This window comes from Hylobates moloch, unplaced genomic scaffold (assembly GCF_009828535.3).
Source record: "Hylobates moloch isolate HMO894 unplaced genomic scaffold, HMol_V3 SCAFFOLD_6, whole genome shotgun sequence".
Taxonomy (NCBI): Eukaryota; Metazoa; Chordata; class Mammalia; order Primates; family Hylobatidae; genus Hylobates; species Hylobates moloch.
In genome coordinates, this window is record NW_026652281.1 from 110,750,247 (window position 1) to 110,768,701 (window position 18,455).

General features: G+C 46.0%; 1 protein-coding gene across 3 annotated transcripts in view; it reads right to left on the minus strand.

Moving 5' to 3' along the window:
• The window catches only part of FSTL4 (follistatin like 4), a 422,010-nt gene extending 407,924 nt beyond the window's left edge, over window positions 1–14,086 (minus strand). Inside the window, exons 1-2 of one of the 3 annotated variants that reach the window (XM_032157904.2) lie at window positions 13,870–14,086; window positions 5,450–5,585 (exon numbers count right to left, since the gene is read on the minus strand). In XM_032157904.2, coding sequence (XP_032013795.1) covers window positions 5,450–5,575 — 126 coding nt within the window. In that variant the 5' untranslated portion in view covers window positions 5,576–5,585; window positions 13,870–14,086. Of the gene's footprint in view, window positions 1–5,449; window positions 5,586–12,364; window positions 12,641–13,171; window positions 13,643–13,869 lie in introns of those variants that run through there. The other 2 variants (XM_032157906.2, XM_032157905.2) reach the window with 2 other exon arrangements.
• Window positions 14,087–18,455: the final 4,369 nt, after the last annotated feature.

Below are 18,455 nucleotides of genomic sequence, written 5' to 3' on the forward strand. Positions count from 1 at the left end.
CACATTGCATCTCAAGAGGTACTGGCGCAGGTTACAGCACACCCTATTCTGTAATTGGGAATGGGTTCATCCCAATGCCCGAGAGCTTGGGAGGTTCTGCCACCATAATTGGCCTTGAAAATTATGAATGTACTGATAACATCTATAGGTTGGAGGTTGTGCCCTCCCAGTTTTACCTGAAAAACGAATATCCACATCCTCTGACTCAGAATAATCAGCAGAAAGCCTTGGCTAAGTGTTAGGGACCCAGAGAAGTGGCCCCCATGTCAACCAGCACCACACCTGCAGAGGAAGTTCTGGATCCTTCTGAAAGGGGCGCATGGTTCAGTTATCCCAGGGCTCCACGGCCCTGGGGAGAAGACCATTCTCACCTCTTGCTGAGAGACCTTGCCCAGGGTCTCATCTTCTTTGAAAGCAAGTACTAGAATTTGCAATGGTGAGTATCACAAGGGTGATGCAGCAGAAAAGCCATGAGAGAGGCACACATACTGCAGGTGAGGCTTAAGAAAATGCGAACGTCCAGCTTGGACCTCCGTTGGTTCACAGGGAAGAGGGAGTTCCTTTTATGTATGTCCACAAACCAGCTGAGGGCCAGGATGAGTACAAACACCAATGGGCAGATCTCAAGCCCTATAGATGATCAGCTGTTCTTCCCCAGTAATCAATCAAAGAGCACAGTCAGGGTTATGGGTGGGTGGGGAGAATTTTATCAGAAAGGGTGGTTGGGGGTGAGGGGCACTAGTGTTAAGACAATGGATACATAAGAACATTGAAAGTGTTTTGTAAAAATCAGTGCTCAGTCTTAGCAGCCCAAGTACTACTGAATGCCCAGCCAAGGCAGAACGAAGCCACGGAGCATCTAGGGACTCTGCAATTTGAGGTTGCCATGCCTCGCGGGGAAAGGAGTGCCATGCCTGCCGTCAACACCTGTAGCAAGCGGAAGGGGCCAGTCAGTCAGGGTAGGATCAATGCTGTCTTAGGCTGATCCCTGAGGTTAAGGAGGCAGGGAATCATGTTTAAGTTAGCTGACAGCATTCCACATATTTCTTCTGCAAAGACTTTACTTTGAGAGAATTTTCAAATACTGAAAACCCATGGCGTCTGAGCTCAAAACCTATCTCTGGTCTATAAGCACTGAGGCATGTGAGGTGACAATTTAAGAAGGAATCAATATTAACATGTACAGGTATGTAGTACGTGACTATGTACATGCCATGGGTAAGAGTCATTTAGAAAAAGTTCAGTAAAATGCACGAAAGACATGTAAGACCGTGTAACACCCACCATTCAATCTCAGAGCCCAGAAAATGGGTGAGATGCTGGTGCTGGAACACGACACCCAGGTCCCAAAAGTGGGAGGCTCCCACCATAGCACCCAGGCCCCAAAAATGGGGTGGCTCCAATGGCAGCACCCAAGCCCCAAAAGGAGAGGCTCCCGCCATAGCACCAAGGCTGCAAAAGTGGGGGGCTGCCACTGCAGCAGCCGGGTCCCAAAAGTAGGGGGCTCCCACAAATGCCTATTTCTCAAAAGCAGGTCTGCTCTCTGGAGGCTGCTACCACATCACTTCTCAGCCCTTCCTGGTTCCTTGGTTTCCCCCCAAATACAAAATTCTACCAATATTGATTTTACTACTATATTTATCTCGACCAGCGTACAGACAGTCCCTGACTTAGGTTTGGTTTGACTTAGGATTTTTCAATGTGAGGATAGTATGAAAATGATACACATTCAGTAGAAATCGTACTTTTAAGTGCCCATACAACCCTTCTGTTTGTCATTTTCAGTACAGTATTCAATAAATTGCATAAGATATTCAACATTTTATTATAAAATAGGCTTTGTGTTAGATGATTTTGCCCTAAGTGTAGACTAATGTCAGTGTTCTGAGCATGCTGAAGGCAGGCCAGACTAGGCTACGATGTTTGGTAGGATAGGTGTATGAAATACATTTTCGACCTATGATATTTTCAACTTACAGTGGGTTTATTTGGATGTAACCCCATCGTAAGTCAAAGAGCATCTGTGTAGGATAAAGGGGGGTGGATATAACAACATTTCATTATTTCAATAAATTGTAACTCTCAGAATTGTTTCCTCTGAATTCAGAATTCCATTAGTATTCTAGGGCACGTTCTGCCACTCCACTCTTACGAAAGAGGCACTCCACCCAACTGTATTTCTTTTTATCTATGTCTGTAAAATGGTAAACTGCTTGAAGCTATTTCCACTGCAGTCTTTGTACATATAACAATAATTTAACAGCTGCTATAATTGCTTTAAAAATATGTGCACACACACGCGTTGGTCATTTAATTCTTATTTACCCTTAGGTCATTCAAGTAACTGGTATAATAACTTTAAAGGTAAATCAAATCTTATTAACGCTTTCTAAGTACTTTAAAAATCTTAAGTCAATGAGTATTTGTGTGAAGTACTACTACCAGGAAGAAATACACAGAAACATTTTAATATCTGGTTCCTGAAAAAGGTTTTTCACTTATTTAGAGTCTCAGGAAACTCTGCTGGTTTTGATTCTTCCAGGAAATAAGACTGTCTGCGGAAACTGCTAGAGGAGTTTAATATGGTTTGGACTGTGAGTTATCGATACATTAATAGCTACAGTTCAAATAAGAAACTACCCAGAAACTATAACACACAAGGGCTATCTTGGATGTTAGGATGCAAGCCTGCCTGGCCTGCAGGCTGCTCACAAATTTGCTGGGGAAAACCATCCACGTCCCCACTGGGAGTGAACCTGCTGTGCAGGGAGGTACACCCTGCGCTGAAATACCTGATGGTCCGGTCTGAATTTTGGAAGCACCAGAGTGACTTTATGACCAGGACCATAGGTCACATAAATATCAATTGGCTTAAAAATGCATTGAACCTCTATTTTGCTTATAAAATTATTAGACACTGTAAGGAAGAAAAGATAAATAAGATAGGCTCCCTCCGTATGCTAACGTAAAAATAAAAGGGTAAGAAAACAAAAAGAGAGAGGAAGGACTAAGAGTTTAGAAAAAGAGACCAAGAGTGGTCAAAGAAGGTTCTAAAGAAAAACTAAGAACCAGAGCTGGGCCCTGAAGGAGGAGGAGAGTCAGGTGTAGAAAGGAGAGACAGAAAGAAGAGACAACACGCCCCACAGGAGGCCCCTGGTGAGCAGGGGCATGGGGGTGCATGGAGGGATGCACAGAGTGTGAGCAAGGGCTGCAAACAAACCCATTAAAATAAATGTTCCGCTCTCTGTTTTCTTTTTTTTCCTTTGAGTTTTTTCTCTTTTTTTTTTTTTTCTTTTTTTCTCAGACATGGTCTCACTCTGTCACCCAGGCTAGACAGCAGTGGCGCAATCATGGCTTGTTGCAGCCTTGACTTCCCCAGGCTCACGTGATACTGCCACCTCAGCCTCTCGAGTAGCTGGGACTACAGGAGTGCACTACCACACCCAGCTAATTTTTGTATTTTTAGTGGAGATAGGGTTCTGCTATGTTGCCCAGGCTGGTCTTGAACTCCTGGGCTCAAGTGATCTGCCCACCTCGGCCTCTCAAACTGCTTGGATTATTAAGTGTGAGCCACCGTACCCGGCAGTGTTCTGTTCTCTGCAGCTAAACATTTAACCTAGGCCATCCTATACCCTAGGCCCATTCCCATTATCATCTCATTGAATCACTGATAGAAACAGTTTCAATGATTAGAAGTTATAATACTGCAAAAACAAAAGCTATAGAAAAAAACTATATATATGATCAATAGGGCAATAGTTCTTGTGGTGCAGAATCTACACAGTCATCACTTCCCTTTCCTGAAGCAGCAACATTCCTGGACTTGGAAGACAAAAGCTACCCTGGAGCGGGGGTTGCAGGGGAGCAAAATAATAACCCCCAAAAAGCGTTACTTCCTCCCAATGACCAGCATCTGCTCCTTCTTGTTTGCACACAAAGAATTAGGGTGTTAACAGCTAAGATAAAGAAGCCCTGGGTTGATATTAACTTACCTTCAATTTACCTCCAGCTAAATCCCACCTTAATTGACTTGATACTTTTATTTGAAATAAGTGGTTTAAAACAGTGGGCCGATGAGCCCCAGTAGTAAGAAGACTAAGCTTACCTGTGTGTTTGTCTGTTTGCTTTGCTATTAAATATTCAACAATATATGTGTAGGATTTAAGTGATCATTTTCTCTTCGTATGGATATAAGTGTACTGATAAAGCTGTTCCCATAAGGGAAATGCTGTTCTCACCAGCAAGCCAGCCTCCAGACTCTTTCAAAAGAGCATTAAGTTGCGTCCTTCATGGATTTAGATGGCAGAGATAGCGTTTCTGTTTAATCGTCTGCTCACCACAAAAGGAAGGCACACTAACTTCAGCAGGAAAAGTGTACATTAAATTACTTCTGAAGCTCCCCAAAGATTAAGGCTGGTAGGTTTGGGATTGCATTGCAATTAAGTAATAATGAAAGAGAAATCATGTCTTTTGATCAAATAATGCATTAATCCTACCCTACACCGAGTAACCTTATTCACTCTCTGGGAATGTTGACTTTGTGAGGTAATTTTTATTTCTCATTCCGCAGGACAGGAAACAGGGACAGAGAAAAAGAGAACAGCAGGCATCAAGGAAGCCAATGGGAGGAAAAGTGCCCTGGAAAGCCCCCTATTAGGAATTAGTATTCATCACAGCATAGAGAAAATCCCAGGTGGTTTTAATGGAAGGGTGTAGTCATTTCTTAAGGGTCAGCACACACAAAGCATTTTCTGCAGAAAAATTCATTTTGCCTGTGAACCCCAAATTCATGGGACCTACTACCTTGGGCAGGGCCAGGTTGCAGTTTATGAATCCTCTTTACTACGTAAGACCAGGGTTCACTAAGCAATTAGCAGAACATCCAGACTCTCCAGGGAGGTATTTGAGAACAAGTTTTTCAAGCACTTTAGAAGCATTTATATATACCTAACATGCCATTAATCATTCTTATCTGTTCATTAAAGCACTCTCCCTTAGGACCTCCACTTGCCAGTTCTTTCTCAGCCTCGTGCTTTTTATCTATATACCTGAAAAGTAGTCCATTTCTTTTCAAATATATTTTATAATTAAAATACTTCATTAATTCACATGGGTGTGCTCCACCAATTACTCTGCATTTTCAGAGTTTTACTAAATATACAGAAAGGCCATTCTCCTGAGGGTCTTTGTAGAGACTAACCATGCAACTCAAGCTTGGTTTTGGAATACATTTTCAGCATCTGAGAGGTTTTAGAGCCGTTATTCACGTTGTGTTATCAACCTCTTGTCCGTATCCACACATGTTGCCTTCTTCTGTCCCCACCAAAAAGGAAGTGCAATTTTAATTCACTTTGTGATCTAACTGATCTAAACTAAAGGTGAAATCAGATACTGTAACATCAGAAAGCAATCAGCTTGAAATGTTATGTCAGCGGGGATTTGACTATACCTCTGCCTGTGACTCCCCCACACCCACATCCGGGCCTCTGCTGGTTCCTGGGTCCGTCCATCCCAGCACGGCTGGCAGGGAGGCTCCAAGCAGTGTGAGATGCAGCCAAAAGCCTCCTGGTTTCATTTTGATGAGTCTGTTGAAGAAATGACAAATGCTGAGAATAAAACATTGTGAGATGGATATAGTAAGTCACAGTGAGTTAGTATGTGTTCCCCAGAATCAGATAAACCTGGGTTTAAATCCTGGCACCAAACTTCTGTTCTACCTTGGAGAAGTTATATTACTTCTGAGCCTTAGTTTACTTATTTCTAAAATGGCAATAATATGTACCTCGAAAGGCTTTTGTGAGGATTGAAGGAGTTAGTGTCAGGCATAGAGTAAGAACTCTATAAATGCTGTTGCGTGGAAACCCATTTGAAATGCCAACTACCGTTACATCTATAAGAACAAACCAGGGTGAGGCAGCTGGGTCACCTCTATTAGGCTGTCATATAGCCACGCCTTAGTTTCCTGAGAAAGCATTTGGGGCTAGGCACACAATCAGTGCTCGAGAAATTATGATTATGGCTGGGCGCGGTGGCTCACAACCTGTAATCCCAGCACTTTGGTAGGCCGAGACAGATGGATCACTTGAGGTCAGGAGTTTGAGACAAGTCAGTCTGGCCAACATGGTGAAACCCGCTCTCTACTAAACATACAAAAATTAGCAGGGCGTGGTAGCGGGCGCCTGTAATTCCAGCTACTCAGGAGGCTGGGGCAGGAGAATCGCTTGAACTCGGGAGCGGAGGTTGCAGTGAGCCGAGATCATACCTCTGCTGTGAGACTCTGTCTCAAAAAAAAGACACGATGATTAAGAATTATGTTACATCTCTGGCACCTCATTTGTAGCCGACACCTCAGTTTATAAGACAGTGAGCTTCAAAATGGCATCATAATGTCTAATATCTTAGTTTCAAGACCAACCATTTTTGTAGCAGAATCCAAGCATCCAATAATAACAGAATTTCAATAACCTTTAAGGTGTTTCCTGAGGCTTACTTGATAACATTATTGCATATAGTCCTAAAAGACAAGAAGTGAGCAATTCAAGGTAATCAAATAATCACATGGATGAAAAAACTAAGGATCAGCTACAACAAATATTCAAGTCCAAATCATGTGCTAAGCATTGTGCTGAGGAAATGAAGACACAGACTATCTTACTTGTCCAATAAGCTGTACTTTTTTGGAAAAAGTTTTCCACTGTGAACACAGTCCAACCATAATTTCAGTATTCTGATTATGAAAAATAACCAGATACAGCTCATTATGCAGTTCTTAGAACTCTTACTCAAGGAACCTTTAGGGGTTATGGATTTCTGCTTGTACCACACAATTTAGTGCTTAATCACATATGGTCCACACTGCATCCTGATCTAGGCTGGTGAGTTAAAGACACCGGAGCTCCTTGGAGGCCAACACCCAGCATGAACTGGCCTAGGGCTGGTCCAGAACAGACATCCAATTCAGAAAGAAGTGGGTGCTTGAGGGACCTGGCAGTCCATCCCTGTTCACTGCCATAGGCAACAGCTTTGGAGCATCCCTACTTTAGACAACGGGGTGGAAGTTGTCACATAGTCACTAGTGCTGAGTCCAGGGCTGGCAAACAATTACACTCCTGCCACATTCCAGGTTTCGTTTGGCTGCCATCCACATCCAAATAGAGCTGCCTCTCCACATCTGCTTTATGTCTCCAGCTGGAGACAGAAATGCCCACAGGGAGGAGAAGTCAGACTCAAAATTGTGGGCCTATAGCACTGACCCATGAAAAGGCAAGGTTATAAGGTATGACCGTCTTTTAAGAGAAGGTGTCTGCTTGTTTTAAAGAGTCCATAAGCTCCCACTCCTGTATCTGTTTCTTCAGTCACTCATCTTTGACATCTGTTGACAAAGCTGAGCTACCGGGAAAAGAGTCTGGGTGGCCAGTAAATATAATCTGAAGGTTACGGTCTCACCATCAGCACCTGCCCCACACTCTGAAGAAGGCAGAGTTGAGTGGAATAGTGCCGCTTTAGCTGCCACCCGGGAGAGGACTGTGAGGACTGCGGCAGTCACGGCACCCCCTCCCCCACCCCCCAATGGCTTCTACACACTTGATCCAGTGGTCTGGCTAGGGTGTGTGAAATCTCACAGGGAGAAAGAGCAGGAAAACAAAATCATATTCAGGACTAAGAGAGAATAAAAATGTCTTCCCCTAACTGCAACCTGTTTTTCTTGTTTTCTTGAGATGGAGTTTCACTCTTATAGCCTGGGCTAGAGTGCAATGGCGCGATCTCGGCTCACTGCAACCTCTGCCTCCTGGGTTCAAGTGATTCTCCTGCCTCAGCCTCCCGAGTAGCTGCGATGACAGGCATGTGCCACCATGCCCAGCTAATTTTGTATTTTTAATGGAGACAGGGTTTCTCCATGTTGGTCAGGCTGGTCTCGAACTCCCAACCTCAGTTGATTCACCTGCCTCGGCCTCCCAAAGTGCTGGTATTACAGGAATGAGCCACCGTGCCCAGCTGCAACTCATTTTTCTAAAAATAAACAAGGTAACTCCCTATTCTCCATAAGTGATCCTCTTCCGAATGCAGAGCCACTTTCCAGAGACTGCAGAAAACAGCTAGTGGATTTTTGGAATTTTTCAAAACCAGCCATAGGAATTTAAGCTAGAACTAGAAAGACATTGCTTCTTACTCTCACTAATGTTGTCCTACTTATCTACTATCAAACATTGCTCACAGAGTCAACACACAGAGTAAGGTCTACTTTTCTCCCCTTCCATGCCTCCTAGCTTACATAAACTAAAAACAGCAAGATAATCCAAATCTATTCTAGCTAATGTACAGATGTCAACTCCTGGAGTTATGAAATATACAAGCCACAGAATCTGGTATTTAGCTTTTAATCTGCTTTGTAATTTAAGATCAATTATGTTTCATGTTTTGGTACTAATGGGTAGCATTAAAATAAAATATATTCATTTCAACTGTTATTTTGGCAAGCACCAAATCAGTTCCTAAGAGGATGCACCAAGACTGCTGGTTTCTGGGTTGTGTTTCACGAGGCCCAAGATCCAAGCCTGGAGTTGCCACTGGTTTTATCTGGTTGGTGTTTATATTTCCTGTAAGATTTTATTTGGAAACAGGCAAACACGTGAACCAGGCCAACTACTGAAATACTCCTGGGCAGCTTGTTTGTAAAGTTTAGCTCGGTCTTTCTACCACTAGCTGTGATTTCATTTGCACTGTGGATGTGTTTTAGATGTCATTTTATACTTAACGGTGATTGACAATTCATTATATCTACAGCACCAACAGCCTGGAAATTTACAGCTCAAGTTTTATGACAGTTCAGTTCATAAAAAAGAATTAATATTGGGTCTAAATCAATTTTGATTATCTGTCTAATAATCAAATAGAGACTATCTATTTGTTTAACATTTATATAGCAATTACGATGTGTCAGGTACTGTTCTAAACACTTCACATGTATTAACTCATAACCCTCTTTTTTCTACTCCATGACGGGGGCAATGATTATCCCTCAATCAGATGACAGAGGAGATGGGGTCACAGAGAGGTTAAGGACTCTGCCAAGGCCATGTGGCAAACAAGTGGCAAAACTGAGATTCCAAGTCAGGCACGCAGACCCACGACATCTATTCTCTTAACTCCCACCTGCTGCTGCCTGTCTGTTTTGTTTTGTCCTGCCTGTTTTGTTTTGATAAACAGTTGCTTTTAGTATAATGGGGAAAATCTAGAGACAGTAAGATAGGAGGCCCTGGCCCCGAGACTCTCCTTTCCTCTGAAAGCTGCCAAGAGCTGCTCTCCTCCTCATGGCTCCAGCCAAGGGAAAAGAGCCAAGCTGCTCACCCTTAATTCTACCCCGGGATGAGGGCCCCTGGGCAGACTCTCCTCAGTCCTCACTGCTGCTCTATTTATGGACTAAGAAAAAATATGGTAGGAAAGAAGGGAGGGAGGGAGGGAGGGAGGGGAACCATGAAAAGATGCACAGAATCCCAGGCAGATGCCCCTCAGCTCACGGAGAGTGCCAGCATCATAAGGCTAGTCACTCTGGAGAAGTAAATCTGTTAACAAATTAATTACTCCTCAAATTCAAGTAGTCCTACTGGCCTTCAGATAAAGGTGGATGCAAGAATCTCCCCATTATAGAATTAGGAAGGTGCCATCCATAAGGTCACAAATCCCCTTTTTAACCTAGAGCTCCTTTTGAGATCAATTTAGATTAATAAGTTTCATTCAATCCTTGCTAAGTCCTAAGTATTAATTATAAATCTACCTAAGACTGTCCACATATAAAGAGGTGAGACTACCTTTTGTTCCAAACAAGTCATAAAGTACACTGACTTGAAACTTAAGCCATCTTGTTTGGAAGGGAGGTGTTTCATTGCTTCCCCTGTGGTTTCCTGCCTGAGCTCCTACAGACATTCCCCCAGTCAGGAGAACCTGGTGCTAACCTGGCTGCCACACAGATAGGACACCAGAAGACCAGAAGGTGGATGAATCCACCCAGGTTCAAGGACAAATCAGTGGCTAGGCCTAAACTGGAACCTAGGCATCCTGCCCTCGGGGCAACTGTTTGGTTCCTTATAGTATGGCACACTTACATCTAGAGTGGGAGTTTGCATTCTCTGTTTAGATAGGCAGATTTTGCTTTTCTCAATGCTGAAGGACCTCCACTAGATTGTCTACCTTCTTGTGAAAACCACAGGATTTTCAGGTGTTCTAAAATAAGCTAATATCTGTGCTATTATTTATCTGTATTTAGAATTACAGAGGTACTACTGGTTAGTATGATGTAACATTCCAAATACTGTCTTGCTTTTTGAAGAAAGCTGAAAAAGCATGAAACAGGAATGCACATTGTTAGGGAGAAATAGGTATTCATATGAAAATACCAAAATCTGCCCCACCCAGAGAACACACACAGGCATGTAAGCTGTCTTTATTGACCAAGTTCACAGGACAGAGAGAAGCAATCCCATTAAACTGGCAATGGGTTTAATACAAACTTCTCTTTCTATTCCAGGAACCAGCCCTGTTGGGAAGAATGGGAATTCTGGCCCTCAGAGTTTCGGTGGCATTGTTCATCCATTCTCTCTCTCAGCCTCTCTCCCAGAACTTGGTAACTTTACCAGACTAGCCATTAAGGATTAGCCATACAGAAATGGCTTCTTTTTGTAACCAACAGGACCAGAAATTACAAAGATGACTTGGCAGAGCTAAGCAATGCCACCCAGCCTTGAAGAGAACAGTCAGATTTGTGACCCTGAAACATCTGCATTCTCAACCTTTCCAAATGAAAAAGTGTCTGCCCTACACACTCTGTAGGTGTGTAGCATTTTATACATGGCATGTTGGCAATCAACATATAAAAATCAACTGGGATTCTGGAATTCCAAATACTGACTGAATACAACCTGGAATTCTCTTCTGCATGTCTGCTCAAATTTAAAAGGAAAAAAAAAGCCACATCAACCCCAACGTGAAACCAGGAGGCTGTATGGGAACCTCTCAAAGGCTTAGGACCCTAGTTTTGATATGTGAGTGTTTTAGAAAAAAAGAAAGTGGTACAGATTTCCTAAGACAGTCCCTAAAATACCAACCCAGGGAAATTAGGCATGGAAATACAGTAAGCTAACCTTGCAGCAAGCCCTAATGAAGTTAAATTGCATTTCCTATTAATTATCTACTCTATATCATTAGTTAATTCTTCCCCAACACTTGATAAATTAGATGCCTAAATTATTCTACGTGCCATGAAGAAATCTATGATATTCCTATTTACTATGAAGTTTAACACAGACACACGTGTGACTTCCAATAACCTTTATCCTTCCAACTGAATCAGTTATACCTCTTAAGAACCACATTCTCTTGACTGCAGTTCTATTTTATTGGAAATTCCATGCCTTATGTTATGCATTGAGACAGAAAATGTAAAGAAAGATGTGCTCTTGAAATATCTAATTGCATTAAGCTAGGAAGCACACAACTGACCACACATAAGCAACTCAAGAAAGTTGAGTTTGCAGAGAAACACTCAAACAAGGCAAGGTAGGAATTAAGGTAGTTTTATGAAATAATGACTACTCAATGCTAGTCTCTGAATATAGTGTTAAGTCAAACAAAAGATCATAAGGTGAAGGTCACATTTAAAAAGTCCTACAGCCCTTAGTAAAAGGAAAAAAAGTCTTCAGTGAGTGACTGGTCATGGTGGAAAAATCCAACCTCCTCTTCCCTCACCCACCTCCAGGGCACAGCCAAAAGGATAAAAGTTCTCCTAATACCGAGAAAAACAAGCTGGCCCTTTTCCAGAAGAAAAAGAGCTTTCCTAGAATCAACAAAAATTTAGGATGATCATAAAATTCTAAGAGAGAAAATAGCACTAGGACAACTCTAACGAGCAATTTTAATACATTACATCAAAGTGGACTATTTTCTTATGTGAACTTTGGCTCAGTCTGAAGTCTTGGGAGAGGGTGGTCCCTTTTTTTCCCAGGATGGGAGGGAAAAAGCGAACATTTAGCAGAGTATGGCAGAAATGGTCTAGTGATGCTGCAGTGCCTCCTTCTCACAACGCTAAGATGGGAAGCAGACACGTGCCCTGTAGGGCATCTGCTCATATGTCCGGCTTGAGCTCCTGCCTGAAAGTTGCTGTGGCTCTGGAGTCTCAGAAGCTGCATCACTCACACCTCTGACCATTCCCTTCCCAGGTGGACCACCCCCCCCAACCAGACCCAGAGCCTGTCCTGGGGGCCAGAGGGGCAGGCACAGAAACTGGCGCCTGGCCCCCCAGGATTAAGAAGACACTATTAAAAAGCATCGCTGGTTTCCCCTAAATTTGACAGTAGGAAAATAACAGGACTTTCAAGAAGAGTCCTAGTCGCTCGCTGATCCGTCTTTTCCCCTCACAGATTGTGACACAGGCCCATTCCCGGTGAACATTTTGGCTGGCAGTTACTTCACCACGTATTGAAATTCTGTTTACGTTTGGCCCAGAGAACCTGGACGGATGTTTGTATCTTGGGGGCACCATCTAGTACAATTCCTGGTGCACAGGCTTGCAACAAATTTACGACGGGAACAGACCAAGCTGCCGGCGCTGTTTTTCACTGGAGGAAAGCTCGGCGGAAGCGACACCTAGAGGGGAGCGGCGGGCTGTGGCCGCGCCATTCATCAGTGTCGGCAGCCCGCGGCCGCGAGCGAGTGCTGCTGGACAGCGCCCCGGCACCCGCTCTCGGGCTCTGACACCGACCTCGCCGGGCCCGCCCCGCTGACCCGCGCACTCCTAGTGCACTTGCCGCGCCTCCCGGAGGCTCGCCGCGCTCTGGAAACCAAGAAACCCCACTGCCTCGGTGGCTTTCCGCTTCCGCAAGAGTTGCGGGCACAAAGTCCTCAGGTGGCAAGCCTCGGGTTGGCGCCGCTTTGTCGGCTGCAGGGAGCCCCAAAGACTAGCGCTAGCTCGTCCCCAAACTCGAGGCGACACGCGCCGAAAGCAGAGGGCTGTTTCTGCCTCGTCCAGGTCCCTCCTGAAACTCAGAACTCGTCTTTGCTTTGCGGGCGCAAAGAAGGCGGAGATCATCCACAGTGCAAGCTCTGTTAGGACCAAGCTCCCAGCCCGAACGCTGAACGCCCCCAACACACTGCTCCCTAGACACCTTCAAGCGGGTACCTCGGGCCGCTCGCTCTGGACCGCGGCTGGCTGCGCACAAGCAGCGCCGCAGGCTTCCTGGAGTCGGGTCGTGCCCGGATTCCTTCCTCCCCAGCCTCACACGCTGCGGACACCGGGGTAGCCAGGGCCAGGCGAAGCGCAGCGGGCCCTTTGGGCTGTAGCGAGGAGACGCAAGTTTCCCCACAAAGCCGCGGGGAGGAGGTACTGAGAAAGCCTGCCCCGCGCTCTAGTCCGGAGCCAAGGGCACCGGGTCCGGGCCGAGGGGCCGCGCTCGCCTGGCTCCGCCGGGGCCGCTCGGGGTCCTGAGCCCAAGAACGGCGCCTGCAGGGTTTCGGAGCCGGGCGCCAGCTACGGGCTCGGCCCGAGCGCTTCTGCGTGGCGCCCCGCGTGCCAACCGGGTCACTCCGGTCCCCACCACAGACCCCGGCCAAGAACCTCGGCGTCCCAGCCTCTACCTCGAGTCCTGGCCTTGGCCGGGGAAGCCCTGCCGAGCCCTGGCCCGGCGGTCCCTTCCCCGCGAGCAAACTTGGCTTTCCCGGCGCGGGCAGTAAGGACAAGCAAGCGCCCGCGCTGGGCCCTGCAGCAAGATGCGGGGCCGCGGGCGCCCGGACCCCAGTGGGGTGCAGCGGGACCGGCTGGTGGCGGCGCCAGAGACATGGCACCCTCCCCGCGCCCGCTCCGGAGCTGCGCCCGCGTACCTGAGACGGCCGGGGCCGAGGGGAAGACCAGGTGGCCGGACTCGGGAGGGAGGGAGGGAGCGCCCCGTGGCGGCGGCGGCGACCCCGCCCCGCGTCCTTCGGCTGGTTTCTCGGGCTGTCAGCGGGTCCCGGGCTCGCTGGAGGCTGTTGAGGCTCCAGCTCCCTGAGCCGCCGCTGCCCGCTGCTGTGCCACCGCCGCCGCGGCTGCCCTATTTCTGCCGCCAGGACCGGAGCCTGTGACGTCACCCTCCGGGCCCCGCCTGCCTAATCGCCGCCACCTGTGCGCGCCGCCCGCCCGCCAGCCGGTCAGACCCGCGCGGCGGCCACGGCAGGTGCGCGGAGCCGGCGGGCGCGCACGCGGGGCGCGATGACTCGGGAGCGCTGGGGCCATCTAGGGCCCGGCGGGAGGAGGGCCAGCGTAGCGCTCCTGCCTCTGACTAGCGTGGAGCTCGGCAAGTGACATACCCTCTTCACCTCTGCTCTCCTCCAGGCTCCTTTCCGGGCCAGGTTCCCCAAGGCTGTGCTCTCCAGGCGCACTGGGGGTCTCTGAATCCGTGGCCATTGCTCGTGGAGTCCAGGCGGGCCGGTACACCACAGCAGGAGAGCTGTCCCTGGGGACAAAGTGGGTGAAACCCCCCTGCCGTTGAGACCCAACAACCTGGGAAACAGCAAAGGTTTTCTTTCTCTTTTCTGGATCTTCCCTCTTCCAACTACAGAATCTTAAGACATTCTGGGCATACAGGGGCAATCCCAAGTAATATTTGCCTACCTGACCTAGCTGGGCCCAGAGGGTCCCTTGTCCCTTAGAACAAGGTATTTCCCCTTCCTGATCCCATCCCCAAGCCTGGGGCTCCCAAACTTTTCTGGATCCCTCTTTAACATCGGCAGCTTTTGAGATCAGTCTTGGTTCCCGAATGAACTGGAAACACCTTTGTAACAACTAGGGGCCCATTAATGGTCATACCGTAGCCTCAGTCTGGCAGGAAACTTAGGAGGGAGCCCCTACCCAGGCCAGGCTGATGGCCAGGAGACTTTCTGAGGGCCTGCCTCCTGCTCTGGCTGCGTGGGCACCAGGGGCCTTCCTGGCTTAGGTGAACAGTGTCCTGTCCATGCCTCTGTAATCTCTCCTGGCTCGGGGGAGGTGACAGAGGAGATTTTTCTGAGGATGAAGCTAGTTAAATATAAGGGAACGGGGAAGAATAATGGAAGGCTGACATGAAGAAAGAGATATTACATTTGTTTTTTCCTTCCACAGATTTTTCTGCAGCTGAACCCCTCCAATGCAGCAGGCACTGTGCTATTAATAGTTGCTGGAGATACAGCAGTGAATGGGCCAGCATGGTCCTGACATCACACAGTTTTGGTCTGGGGTCCAGCTCTCCCTCTATCACTGCCAAGCTATGTAATGCAGAGGCAGTCGTATCTCTACTGTAGGTATCAGTTTCCCCACTTGTAAAATGAGGGGTCGGACAAAACCTGGTTGACTTCCCATGTGGATACCATGATTTTTACTCAGAAGGATAAAGGCTACTCCATCCTCAGTGACCCTGGGCCCTAGCCAGTGTGATGCTTTCTCAGATTTGACTATGAATCTTTGCCAAGGCCACCATGACTGAACTTCTGGGGCTGGGTAGGGGCCAGATTCTCCGTGGCAGGACTGGGGAAGGGATGGCACTTTTCATCTTGGGAAACAGAAAAGAGAATATGAGTATAAAAGGAAGCAGGGAAGTTTGGAAATATGCTGTGCCTCCCTCTGAAATTTAATTCTAAGTCTGTGGTCAGGAAGGTACACCATGGTTAGAGGCCGGATTCGGCTCTCCTCTCAGACATGAGGTATTTGGAAAAGCAGATTTCTGTTCTCAGCTCTGATCACAAAGTCCCTGAGTCAGCCTAGTGGCCTTATTACATAATCAAAGCAGGACTTTGTGTATTTTTTGTTTTTTAATAACGCAAGGTCATATGTAAATCAGGGTCTATAGACTGACCAAGATGAGAAATAGCTCTGTTTAATGCAGTGAACAGGCACTGAACTTCTACACGCTTCCCAAAGAAGTAGAAGAAGGTAGTTGCTGCAAACCAGATGTATGGAATATTCCTTAGAGAGAATGCTAACATCTGAAGTTAGCTGTTCGACTACTGTGCATAAAATAAGAGTGAAATTAAAAGTCACCTTGGAATGAGAAAGGTGAAGTGTGAATGACAAAATAAAACAAGGCTCCAGGGAAGCAGCATCAGATGCCAGTAACCTTGACACCTCTTTGAATTGCTCTGTGCTTTTACCTCTCAGTGTAATTTTTTTGTTTAATAGTACACCCCAAATTGGAAAATAGGCTAGATTTCACATAGAGAATTTCAAAATTTGCCTGAAACCCTGTTTCAGAACTTGCAAGCATACTGATTCTCAATAGCCAACTAGGATTCTTAGGGGAAAAAATAGTTAAGTTTTGAATTTCATGTAATTCAGTACGTTTGGGATAGGGGAGCTAAAAGGAAACATAAATTCCAATTACTGCCCCCCAGCCCCATTCTAAGTTTTTGGTGAGTGGTTCAGCCAGAGACACACATAAAAACGTTATTGATATACTTTTACAAGATCAAAAAGTTCAAGCAACCCAAATTTTTTTTACTTTGCCAGTTTAAAATCTTTTTTCTATTTCTAATCCTTACCAAAAACACAACAATATAATGAAAAACTAATGCCAAACGATGTGTGTCTCTTTTAGGACATTTCAGATTACACCTGCATATCAGGATACTCAGAGATGACACATAGCCATGGGAATCAGGAGGAAGCAAGGCACTTTCTCCAGATCCAACCAAAAGTATCTGCATCACTAACTGTGGGTCAGCTTACCCTTGGGAGTCCCCACTAGGCTGGTCAAACAGTGCCTAGAAATACCCATTAGAAGCCAGACCGGGAAGTCATGTGAGAAGGTGGGAAAAGGCAGAGAACAGTCTTCCTTGTCTTGCATAATTTAACGTTCTGCTGCCTGTTCAAAAAAATGTTTTTGTAAATCTTCAAACCAAACCATGCAGTTTGCTGAAAAGCCAGCCCTGTGCTTAGGAGAGCCCGGAATGGGAGGCACAAGGATGGAGTCTCTCTCCTGCCTCAGCCTCTAGGGCTCAGTGAGCCTGGGAGAGTCACACCTTTCCCAGATCTTGTTTTCTCTTCTTTTACGTGGGAATTGGGGATGGGTAGGTGGGAGGCAATCATACTAAACGACATGTCTAAGACCATTTTCAGTCTTTATTTTGAAATAAATGCTTTTATTTTGCCAGTATTTATAGAAGTTCAGTTATTCTGATCTAAACAGAGCTATGATGTTGAAGTTTTCCTCTAAGTCTAATATTAGTGCTTATTTTTAAGATGATAATTCATTTATCATCTAGAAATTAAGGGAATATAGGCAGTAAGTTCGAGATCCTAGACTTAAGATTACACACACATAATTGTTTTTAACTTTGATTCAGGGAGAAAAGTAGCTAGCTTGGAGATAAGGTATTCATTCAAGGGACAACTGTGATTGGGGAAATTTTTCAAGACAAAGAAGAAGTGGTATAGAGTAGGAATTTTAATGAAGAAGTTGGGATAAATGAGAAGATGCATTGATGGAAAGGGAATTGTGATGGTAACAATGCAGGGAGATGAACATAAAACCCTCACCATGGCATTGTTACCAAGGCAAATTCCCATCAAACTCCCAGGGGCTGGATTGATGGCACAAGGGGACCAAGAAAGGTGCTGATAACAGGAGGAAACTGAAGTCTGCTACTCTTAAGAATATATTGTTTACAAGGGATAATTGGGGATGAGATGGCCAGGCCTACAACCACAAAGTATCATACCCTACTGAGTATAGGCAAAAGGGATGAAAGAGGGAACATATTAAGAGGCGAGTGAAGAGACGGGCCAATTTCCTTTCTTCAAAAGGAACGACATAAATTTTTATCATGACCCTGTTTTCCAACTCACCAGTACAGAATCGTAAATAATGTGAAAATGTAAATCTATCTGTCTGTGTGTCTGTGTGTCTGTCTGTCTGTCTGTCTAATTTTAAAGGTGAACTGCTACCTTAGGGAGCTTCCATTCTTTTTTTTTCCTCTTCTTTTCTTTTTGAGACAGGGTCTTACTCTCTCACCCAGGCTGGAGTCCAGTGGTGGGATCACAGCTCACTTGCAGCCTCAACCTCCCTGGGCTCAGGTGATCCCCCCACCTTAGCCTCCCAATAGCTGGGACTACAGGCATGCACCACCACACACAGCTAATTTTTGTATTTTTTGTAGAGACGGGGTCTCCCTATGTTGCCCAGACTGGTCTTGAACTCCTGGGCTCAAGTAATTTGCCCCACCTCGGCCTCCCAAAGAGCTGGGATTACAGGCATGAGCTACCTGGCTGGCTGAAGCTTCCATTCTTCTAAATAAACATTCCTTTCAAATGAATATGCAGTATTATGATGGGTCACCTCAAGGGCTATGAAGACAACTATCCAACCTTCAGGGGTATAAGATGGTACTGGACTTAGTTGATAAGCCACCCTAGATCTGAGCAGCCATTCTGACCTCTTTGACCCTAACCTGGACCAGGG